At 40.5% G+C, this 12,110-nt stretch overlaps 1 protein-coding gene across 1 annotated transcript in view; it reads left to right on the forward strand.

Annotated features, from left to right (window-relative positions):
* Positions 1-12,110, forward strand: part of LOC144769219 (uncharacterized) — a 221,179-nt gene that overhangs the window by 11,115 nt on the left and 197,954 nt on the right. Inside the window, exon 2 of the mRNA XM_078653259.1 lies at positions 1,592-1,644. Within this exon, the coding sequence (XP_078509385.1) occupies positions 1,592-1,644 (53 nt within the window). The remainder of the gene's footprint in view (positions 1-1,591; positions 1,645-12,110) is intronic.

Consider the following 12,110-nt stretch of genomic DNA (forward strand, 5'->3'; position numbering starts at 1 on the left):
TGGTGTGGGGCAGGGGAGGAGCATGGTGGGGGGTAGTAAACTACAGCATACGGCCAAACAGAGGTAAGTAAACAAATAAATAAATAAAACAAATTTCATTGCGTGCACTGCATTGCCAAATTCCGTAGTTTACTACCCCCCACCCTGCTCCTCCCCGCCCCGCCTCACCGCCCGCAGCACTCACTACACGAGACACTACTGGTAACCAGGATGACGATGTGAAAGAATACCCCTCAAATTGTTGGGCGTGTAAAGCAATAGGTTTTTCCAAACCGAAAGCTTTTTTTCCAAGTGGATAGACAAAAAGTGCTCTTGCACATCTGCACAACATTTTCACATGCATAATTCAAAGCTCTTGCATACTATGTATAATGGATAATGAGAAATATTTTTGCGTAAAGGGACATTTTCAAAAGGTTTTCCAATTCTTCTGGATACCTTTTAGAAGTGAAGAAATGTAAGCATTACCACCTTATCCATTTTCCTCTCCTCTGTCCTTATAATATTGATGTTTCTGCTTCCTGTGACAGATTACCCAAATACCCATATACAAAGAGATGGGAAGAAATTCTATTCTGTCACAATAATGAATTTTTCTTCACTTTATATTATGTTAGTGAGTTCCGCCCTCTCCTTCAATACTTCTCCTCCCCTGAGTTCTACAAATACTTGATAGAAAGAATAGGGAGGGAACCAGAGCCTGTGCAATGGGAGGGAGATTGTCAGGGACTGGTTGGAAGGGTTGGGGTTAGGAAACAGACACAAGAGCTAGTCAAAATAGGGACACAGTGTGAAATGCTCTTTCAGATTTAAAAAATAGTCCCTGAGCAAGTAACTATTATGTGACAAGTGAAATGCTTCAAGAAAAAGGGTTCTGCTTCATGGGAGGGAATAAACAATGAAAAAGGAGGGATAAATAGGGAAATACCCACTTGGAAGCAAGGATTTTTAAAGGACACTGAAACGAACAAATTCAAAGCAGTGGGCTCTCTGTAACCCCACAGAGTATGTCTCGAAGTGACAGCGCAGGCGCTGCCTAGGCTCGACATAAAAAGAAGTGTATGTTGGTATCAGGCTAAATTAACAGTCAACAGACTGATGTATATCACAAAAGAAATATTTCATGTTGAGCATTATTTGCTCACAAGGGGATGTCCTATACATTGCAAATACATTTTGATGAATACAGGGTTGAGGACATCGCTATAGATAGTACTCTTTTACTTTGAAGCCCAGGGCTATTCCAGACATTTCTGATCTCATTGGTCATAAGCCACAGGGTACCCTGGTATTTAGAAATCAAACCAAAATGTTTCTCTTTGGAATTTACTCATCTAATAGAACCATAGCTCTTGGAGAAAGAGAGAAAGAAGGGGAGAGCAGGCTCCAATGCAACTCCTAAGTGAAGCAGTTGAAGCAAAGTAAATGGAATTACAGATGTATTAGCTTTCACCCATGGAAAATAGTGTTTTACTCCAAATAGGAAGAGAGAAAGGCAACTACGAAGTTACTAAATGGCCGCATATAATTTAAAATGTTTGGATTCATTTACCCATAGTCTCTAATTATTCTATTTTTGTCTGTATTTTAGCTCATTTTACCCCGTATGGGCAGGACGTTGAAAAATGCTTCGCAACGGCTCTGGTAAATACATCGCTTCTTTTAGATGCTCTCGTACATATATGATTTCACTTTTGAAATAATAACTGTATGTTTATGCTATTGATATTTATGTACAAACCTTGTTCCAATATTTTAGCGTTTATAACTTATTTTGAGTGCCACACTACAGTTTGCAAGTATGAATAGATGTACAAATGTATGCATTTTATTGCATTCAAGAAATAAACACGAGCCCGAATAGGACTGACCTACAGCAGAAACAGTTTGGTTGAATTAGTTAGTTAAACAGGTATATGTTGCATTTTTTTTTACTTTTCAACGTAAAGCGTTTCTATTTCTTTAGATCAAGACAATATTGCAATACAATATGCTGCAAAATGCAGCATATTACTTTTCTGCTGCATAATTTAGTTACATCTGATATATGATGTGATCTTCCATTGCAGCATAACGCTAGTGATTGGGACAATGGGAACGCTCTACAAAGGGTTATGGGGCTGGAATTATGATCATGAAACTTATGTTTCAAATCGAACTGTGGAATATTTTCCATAATTCACCGATGCATGTAAAATATGTGGTTTTAACACTTCATTTTGTGCAATAAAAGTACACAAAGATGTAATGCATATCGTTTCAATTACGATTTTGTATACTGGTGACTAAAATTACAGCTTCAACAGAATATTTTGAGAAGAATGTGAAATCTTCAAACTAGTAGAGAATTGATGGTATATTTTTCTGAAACAGTCACAAGTGCAGTGAGCTAAGGCTATTCTAGATTTAGAATCTAAAGGTGAGAACAGAATTTCTGGGCTCTGGGTCCATTTCAAATAAGCATTGAAAATGTCAACGATTTTGGTATTTGTGCGCAGGGAAGAGGTTTTGAAGTTTGAAAAGAGGCAGTCAAGGACATGTTGATAGGTACGTTAATAGACTTTGGGCAGTACCCAGTTCCCCCAGAGCCTCGGACATACAGATATAAAAGTGGAAACAGAGAATAATGGAGAACATTTATAAGTCCTTATCACCTCCACGACGTCACTTTTTCAAAAGTTGTGGTGGCTTTAGGGGCTTTGCCTTATTTACGAGGCAGTGTTAAGCCACTTAACTTGACTTAACGCTGCCTTTTAAATAAGGCCCCTTTCACTGCACACTTAGCATGAAAGGGGTGGGCAATGGGTGTTGAGGTGGGTGGTCCACCGCAACACCCATTGATTTTGCCACTGCCCCCTATTTACACGGACAGCGTATATAGGAGGCAGCGCCAAAATAAAGAACAGGGGAAACCTAGTCTTAAACAGGGGAAATAAGGAGAAATGCTTTATTTCTCCTTGTTTTTGCTGTTTCTATGTGTACAGCAGTGTGCAGCACACATAGAAACAGCTAAACGCCAATGACTGTTTATGTGCCAGAAGGTGTCCCTTTCTGCACATTTCTGCATTAAGCAGCACACATAGAAGTTCCAAAACACCATTTCAAGACTGCTTATGTGCAGGAAGGGACACCTCCTGCACATAAACAATTATTCCCCTCATTAAAGGTATCCTTGCACTATGGTTATAAGGGTGCCTGCGTTGGTGCTAGGCAGCTAAAACTGGTGATAAATTGATAAAGATTTGGGCCTGGTGTTTTCCACATAAAGGTGAAACCACACACACAGAATAGGACCCAGTATTCTTGTGTCTATCAGATGTTCCCAATTCTGAGAAAAATAACGTGTAATCCCATATTTTGGTGTGGGAATCTGGACTGAATTGGTGAATCAGGTTCCCAGTAGGCCTGTTCCAAAATACAAGGAACTCATAATAGGAGTATAAGTGGCAAAAAGGCATGTTTGTATTATGCTATGTACTACGTTATTATTAGTGTAAAGGCATATAAGCATGTTTCCATTGACCAGAGCAGGGTTCTTGCCCCACCTACCTCTCCAATTTGCATGTGGAATCTCAGTGAACTTCATCTGACCTATATTTATTTATTATTTAAGATTTTTGTATAGCGCGGACGTGACCCTTGGGTATCAGAGCGCTTCACATTACATGAGGTAGTTTAGAGATACATCTTGTATAACAGACATTTCACAGTGACATCAGGTAGATTCATATACAGTCATACATGTTAGCCTAACAATATATATACATCTCCATGCTTAGACAGCTGATGTGTATGTGTTTGAGGGGCAGGGTGGCAGAACGGAGGCCTAGTTCTTATCTGATGTATTCTGTTGGAAGTAGCATGAAGGTCTGTTGCTCTTGCCCTGTGACACAGACAGCATTGGACATTTGTTGCTTAGTTCTTCTGACCTCTGACTCCACTTACCCTTTCTTTTTCAGTCTACCCTAGGACCCCTTATCCTGTGCTGCGCTGGGGTGGGATGTTTAACTTTAACTCCTCATTTCGCCACTGCCCAAGATCACTTATGCTTCCTATCATCACCTTTCAAAATATACTCTTACGAAGAGCAAAACAAGGTTTCCCAACAATGCTGGGAACGGAAACATTTGCTCCTGGAACTAACAAACAGGGTGAAGAAGGATTAGTGGCAGACAGGGGGCAGAATCCTGAGGTAGTGCATCATAAGGAGGGAACTCAATTACAGTAAATGGCCTGTCAGGACACATGCATTAATTGTACACACTCTGCTCCTGAATAAATTGAAGAGGTAAATGTGATGGTTGATCTCTGTTGCCTTACTCAATGTGTTTCAAATTGATGTATAAGATACCTTTGTGGGTTAAAGAACCTATTGCAGATACCTGTGCGTAGCCAGCAAGTCTAATCTTAAAATACTGGAAAGATAGCTCAGGCGTTTAATGCACTAAATAGTGCGATATATGTGCAATCATGGCCACAGGTGCGAATTACAGAATTGTTATAAGACTGAGCCTACTGCAGAGCATTGCATGTAACCTGCAGATCGATCACAGATTTATACTAGATATGATTAATGAATAAATGCAGTTGTTGCAAAGATCCTTGTGCAACCTGCAGGAGACAAGTTGCAATAGTAGTAAAGCAGCTCAGGGAGTTTTATACTAACTGCGTAACATCAAGATAACTTGAAGTTTTGTAATTCTGAGGTTGTTAAAACTAGTTCTGATGGGTCGTATTGACACTTATTATTACGGTTTGGAAGCTGGTGCCTTGGTTTATCCAGCTGAACAGTTGATCAAGAAACATGCAATGATCTTCAGGTAACAGTTTCGAAGACACTTCATTCTTCTGAGGCCGAAGCTGGTTAAAATGTATCTAATATCTGGTGTAAAGGTGTAACTGTTAGCCCATAGACAGAATATTAGTGACAACTCCTATATATCATGGTCATAAATGTAACAGGTATGCTGTATTAAAAAAAAACATTCAGGTTGGTTTGTTTCTAGGCAATGTATGACTCCTCAACACAGTGTGTCTTTTTTCGTCTGATGGACTGCTCTGCCTGGAAGAATTGTGAAATTTCAGTTGGACTCTCAGTTTGACCTCTAAGACCTGTTGCCAGCCCAGGAACACTTCTGACAAATATATTTTGGCTTCCAAGCATTGGTCAATTCCCAGATGGCCCCTCGTCCTTGCTGAGCAAAACAAATGATCAATTTCATCCCAATGTGTCTCTCAGTGATCAGGAGCCCCAGTGAACCGTGGTCAAGTTTAGCTCTGGTCAGATCAACATCCTTCAAGATACCTAAAATCAACAATGAAGGTTTCAAGGCCCCTTAGCACTGATTATCTGTGACATTTCATCCACTACCACACCTCAAAAGCATGGATAGTTTGACTTTGCCTAATAGTATCTATGAGAATACCTTCTTCCTCACTGCATTTCAGGCAATCGGGATGCACTATTGTGCATATAATATACAGTCTGCTCCTGTGATAGCAGACTTTGTTTAGGTTAAATTACTCTCAGGCTAGCCCGTATAGCCACCTTCCAAGAATGCATTAATGTGACTTCTCAGTCAGTGTCCTCAAAGGGACCCTGCTTCTTATCTATGAGGCAGGACTCGGTGCAGGCAGTCTGGCCTACTATTAAGTGGAGTTTTAAAGGAAGCTGAGGTTTGCCCTTTGACACCGAAGAAACGTTTTTCAATTAGAACTCTACATTTCAGATGAGTTGCCTCTGTTAAATTAAACCCATCTAGAGAACAGGGAGTGATTGCATGGTGTAGTTGTAGGTATTTCAAAGTATTTGTAATATTGCAAATTACTTGACTTTACCCTCCATAAGTATATCTCATATTTTAGAAATGCTCAAAGTATCCCTTCATCCTGACCATATCTTTCAACAAACGACCCACCCATCGAGTGGTTCCATCTGTGACTCTCCTACTCCAGCCATGAAGTGCCATAGCCTTATGTCACGTATGATCACTGTTTGTCACAATCAGTTGTGTGTTTTGTCTTTTCACCTCATGCAGGTAATGCACATAAGTGCTAACACTCACAGATAACATATCAAGAGATATTGAGTGTTCTTCACTCGGCCTTGCAACCACTCACTCACAGTCAGAAGCCACAGAGGACAATCTTATATTGCAAGTGCAATGCCTCTATCAAAGACTAATCTTAAGAGAGCATTCAGTGACATGTGAGGAGACAGACCATCCTTAGGGGAAAAGAGAAAGTCAGTTTCTAGTCTTTCGGTCAGCAACATAGCTGGGACCATATAAAATGTTTTTGCAAGACACATAGAGGCTTTAGAAGGGTATTATGTTAGAAATGAGTTCCCCCAATCAATGAAATCAGTATATTATAATTTATGTGTGCATTAATCTAAAAAGCAGAAAGACCATCTCCAGATTTTGGTTTAGTAAACCCTCCATATTTCTTCTTTCCTCCATCACCTAGCACTTAATAGCCTCAGAGTCATGGTGATAGCTATGTTTTAAGCTCAGCTTCCTCCCCACCACCTATTTGCAGGATTAACCTGCTTAGGGGTTCTCTGAAGCAGGCAAAGCCATGCTGTGGAGGCTCCACGTTCAATGCTACTGCACAGCATTTTTTGGTTTTTTTTTTCAAACAAACTCCCAATGTGAGAGTTTGTTTTTGAAAAACTAAATATTTGTTACTCACACACTAGGGGTTAGTTGGTCATTTATTTAATTCCTGTTCAGGACCAATAGGGCAGATGGTCTGAGTTTCTTTGCCTGTTGACCTTGCTTCAGCCGAGCTATTATACAAAGCTGTGCCAGTGGAAACATGATCATTTGTCTGACTCTAAATAGAGCGGATGAACTAGGAGGTTATTGGACAGGGTGCTCTGCCACACTTGTGTCATAGTATTCTAAATAAAGGCCTTTGTTTAAATGACATGGTGATGGGAGTATTCACCAAGCTTGTGAGAGCTGAACGATATGTGCAGAATCAACTGAATGACACCCACAGCAAACAACAGGATATCATTCACACAATCTTATCCCCAATTTCTCCTTAATCTAAAACCACAGATTCCTGCCACCAAACTAATTCAGCATGCCAGAGGCTTTCTTGATTAACCATTTAGGAGTGGTTGTATTGGGCATCCCAGCCTAATACCCCTTCACAAATCAAGCATACATAAGAGCTCACCCTTACAGCTGCTGTAGACTTTGAGTACAGGAGGTTTATCTAAGCCTGAAATATCAAGCAGAACACAAAGTGTTCCAGCACCAGAGAGAAGCATCACCAGTCTTCACCCTTTTAAAGTCACAGGATCGAACTGTTAGCTGTTCATGCAAGGCTCGAATTTTGATTTAGCCATGCCTACTATTTTAATTTGGAGCGACATCGGATGGCATGACGAGCAGTCAACCCAGGGTTACCATATACAACAGTAATGGTTACATGTCTAATTAAATAGGCAGTTCGGTAATGACTTCAACTTCTTTAAACATTTAATGTCAGTGTGACCCTGTTTTTGAAGATAGTAAAAACAAAAAGCTGTGTAGAAAAGCTAGGAATACCTTTTGTAACCAGGAGTGGCATACACTTTAAGAATAATATACATTTTCATTTCCAACTTCTCGGTAATACCTGTATAGACCTATCAGACTTTCACCGCTATAAAGGAGAGATTTCTTAAATAGAATAGCTGCACCATGTGAGCTTTACCTTTCCCTACCATTACCTATTCACTTTACCCTGAATAAATCAATCTATCTATCTACACACACACACACACACACATATATAAATATATATATTACCTACTGGCAGTCGCCAGTAGGTATATATAGTTAGGACCTAGTTTCCATAGGAAATCCGCAACATTCTATTGGGAATAACTTTGGCGCCGGTTGATTAATCTCTGCGAATTTCTCAAAGAAGATGGCCCGTTCTGCTCCGCTCTGCTCCGCTCTGCTCCGCTCCTTCCCTGAAAGTTTTGGGGGGATTCGTCATGTGGGGGCTGAGAAAAAAGGGGGGTCCCAAAACGTGTTTTCCACATGTTATTTTCCATAGGACGATTTGACACGGCTACAGCCCGAACCATTGAACGGAATTACACCAAACTTGGCAAAATGGTAGGGACTGGTACGCAGTACAGCCTTTTGTTTAAATGGTGTAAATCCCTCCAGTAGTTGTTGAGAAAATTGAATTTGAAAAAATGTATATATCTATATAAGCTTACTGTAAGCTTACTGTACTCTGTACCTTCCCGAGTACGAGCTGCATTCTGATTGGCTGCCAATGTCTGTGGGCAGGCCTAGGGGGTCAGGGTGTATCTACCCTGCCCCCTTTTTGTGTTCTTCACGTTTGTTTTCGGTTTATCAAGCACAAGATGGATACCAACACTTCCTGGTTAGAAGTGTTGACAGCCAATGAGCATGCAGCTTTCTCGGGAAGGCATGCTGATTGGCTGCCACTGTCTGTCAACACTCCAAACCAGGAAGTGTTGGCAGCCATATTGTGCCTCGGTAGAACCAAGGCACAAGAAAGCAGTGAAACAAACGTGAAGAACACAAAAAGGGGGCAGGGTAGATACACCCTGGCCCCCTAGGCCTGCCCAGGTGGTCCCACAAGGACAAAAAAGGCCCACATTTAAAAAAAAAAAAACACCTGGTCTGTTTTTTAAAAAACTTACCCCCCGGGGGGGACCAAATCGCGGCGGCATAGTGATAAAGAAGTGTGGGGGGTCCACAATCCCCCCCAAACTGCCTTGGGGACTGCCGCCCCCGGGGCAAAGCAACGCAGCCCCATGGAGCATACTGGAGGCTCCTGGTGGGCTACTTGGCCCCCAGGGACCCCCCAGTATGCAAGGGGAATTAGTTTCTATTCTGCAAACACGCCAGGGGGTGCGCTGCAGAGAGGTGTAAAAAAGGGTGTGGCCTCATTACACCTCTCTGCAATGCAGCCCCCTGGCGCATACTGCAGGTTCCAGGTGGGCTAGTTGGCCCCCAGGGACCCCCAGTATGCAAGAGGAATTAGTTCACCCTCTGCAAACACACCCGGGGGCTGCGTTGCAGAGAGGTGTAAAAAAGGGTGTGGCCTCATTACACCTCTCTGTAATGCAGCTCCCTGGCTTATACTGGAGGTTCCTGGTGGGCTAGTTGCCCCCCAGGGACCCCCAGTATGCAAGGGGAATTCGTTCCTCCTCTGCAAACGCGCCAGGGGTTGCGCTGCAGAGTGTTGTAAAAAGGGGGCGTGCCCTCTGAACACCTGCCTGCAAAAATGTAGTAAATCAGTATAAAAAAATTGTCATTTAAAAAACCTTCGAAATTCAATGAAAAAACCATAGGTTTCAGGCCTTATATAGTTAGGAATTAGCATTTAAAAAACCTTGCAAACTCACAAAAAAAAAACATAGGTTTCAGGCCTTATATAGTTAGGAATTAGCATTTAAAAAACCTTGCAAATTCACTGAAAAAACCATAGGTTTTAGGCCTTATATAGTTAGGAACTAGCATTTAAAAAACCTTGTAAATTCACTAAAAAAACATAGGTTTCAGGCCTTATATAGTTAGGAATTAGCATTTAAAAAACCTTTGAAATTCACTGGAAAAAACCATAGGTTTCAGACCTTATATAGTTAGGAATTAGCTTTTAAAAAACCTTTGAAATTCACTCAAAAAATGTCATTTGAGATGTCATCAGTGATGTCACTGACCATGTCATGAATTATCTAATATGTGACATCATCAGCAGTGGATTGCGGGTGCGCGAAATATAGTTAGTACAACTAACTATTTAGGAGCAATTTCAATGGTTTTGTACGAGTGAAATGTCCAGCTGACTATAACACCCCTAAAACTTATAGTTTTTTGAGTGAATTTCAAAGGTTTTTTAAAAGCTAATTCCTAACTATATAAGGCCTGAAACCTATGTTTTTTTTAGTGAATAGATATATACATAGATACATATATATATATATTCACATTTATGTTCATTCACTAGAAAACAACAGCTGAAACATTTTTAATGGTTCTGTCTCAGACTCCCGAAACCACTAAAATTAGCATATGGTCAGCAGCCAGTCCTTGCGCATACCCTTCTGTGGCCACTGAGTGCAGTGGGGTTAGGGCAGGGGTCTAACCACAGGCCAGGTCAGTCCCTGCGCCCTACCTTCTGCAATTTATGAACCCTAAAACCACAATACTCACCACCAATTAATGTGTGGTATTTAAATGTCAAGCCCAATGTCTTTGTCAGCGTGTCACCACAACAATAAAGCAGTAGTGTGTTGTGATAAATTAATATTACCCAATTAAAACCTCAATGAATAGTAGCATCTTATAATTACTATGATTAAAACATATAATGATTTTAAAGGTAATTGTGTCATTGTCAATAAAACGTTTCAATCTTTAATCCCCTGCACACGTCTCAATCAGCTGCAAAGTTGCTTTACGCCCTAACAACAAATGTTCTTGTATTCTAGAGCTGTAAGCCTAATCGTTCCAGTGTTGAAATGATTAGCAACTTTACATGGTTCTCCTAGGGTCATAAATGCGATCCCCTGGGAGACTTAGGGTATTGTTATAAATCAACTAACCTTTAAGGGGTTGGGGTAGCTGGAAGCCTCCCAAACACTTCCCTGGTGTTGTCGCTGCTCTACTGCGGGTACCACCAGACAAATAAGTAAATATTATGCTTCTCCACCAGGGCTTGTAGGCGATCTCTTGGACATATGACCCTGCCCGCAGTATGGCCTTTGGTGTGCTAAAGGCCCAAAAGAATACATTTTTGAATGTTCATTTTACATTTACATTCGGACGATATTGCCATGAATACTTTTTTTTTTTAAACAAATTTTATTTGATAGATTGCACATATAATGCGACACCCCGCATTTCGGGGGAGGCCACCAATTGTTTTAGGGCATCATTGTCATAGCAATCTTTACATTATTTTATTAGGCAACAATATCAAACTGAACATTGTGAAAGTCCCCTGCCCAAGCCCCCCCTCTCCCGGAACCCACCCATGAATACTTTTAGTGAATAGGACACTACAGAATAATATGCAAATCAGAAATATTCTTAGTTCTACTATATTAGTAGTCGTTAGAAATCAGGCAGCAGCCCTAGTAGCATCGGACAGTCATCTGGCTCATCCTCAAAATTAATAACTGTTTGCTTGCATAGCAAATAATTAGCTCTGCAGAATTATCCTTGTGTGGGCAAAATAATTACATTCTGAGCAGATCAAAGCACAATTTTCTGAGAGGTGATATTACCTTAGCATCTAAGAGCTGCCCAGTACATGAATATTAATGTTGCCTACTCTACAGTAATGTCATCAGGAGATGGCAAAACAAACTAGTTACATGAATAACAGCAAATTATTGCTAGGGCCACTGGAATTATGCATTTGTGCAGCCACAACATTTTTCGCAATATTATGGATTTCCAGCAGTTGCCACATAATCCATCTTCTACTGCATAAACTGCAGATTTTAACAAAAAATATTTCTAGCTTAAACGGATAAAAAGTTACTAGAAACGTTGTAACGGATGTTCAAGCAAAGTGGAACATCTGTTACAAAGATTAACTGGTCATCTTTAATTTGCTTATTTATGTATTTGGTTTATAAACTGGTGCTGATGAAGCAAAATCTTTCACTAGAAGTTATTACCGTGTGTAAAAAATTACAAAATAATGAAGTAATAATATCAAAAAATGTGCCACAATATGCTGCATAAGTTGGCTTTTCTTGATGCATATTTTAGTCAACCCTGCTGCATAATTTGGTATTCCCATTGCTGCATAATTTCAGTGGCCCTGAGTATTGGTAATCAATTAGGTACAGCAAGCTACCAGGAGGGCATTAGGAAATGCAACATTTATGTGTGCGTCATGGAAGCTTTTAATCAAGAACAGAAAGAACAATGTTAATGGAAATTGCTGCAAATGGGTTCCGCCCTTTTAATCCATCTGGATATTTCACTTTCACCTCTTTTTTGGACGTTTTAATGTGGATATGTCTCACCACTCAAGTCTCACCCACTCACCTTAATAGGCAGAGTTCACCTCTTATGATGAGGCTGCTAAGATAGATGTTGTCTTGTTTGAGG

The sequence above is a fragment of the Lissotriton helveticus genome, chromosome 7 (genome assembly GCF_964261635.1).
Source record: "Lissotriton helveticus chromosome 7, aLisHel1.1, whole genome shotgun sequence".
Lineage (NCBI taxonomy): Eukaryota > Metazoa > Chordata > Amphibia > Caudata > Salamandridae > Lissotriton > Lissotriton helveticus.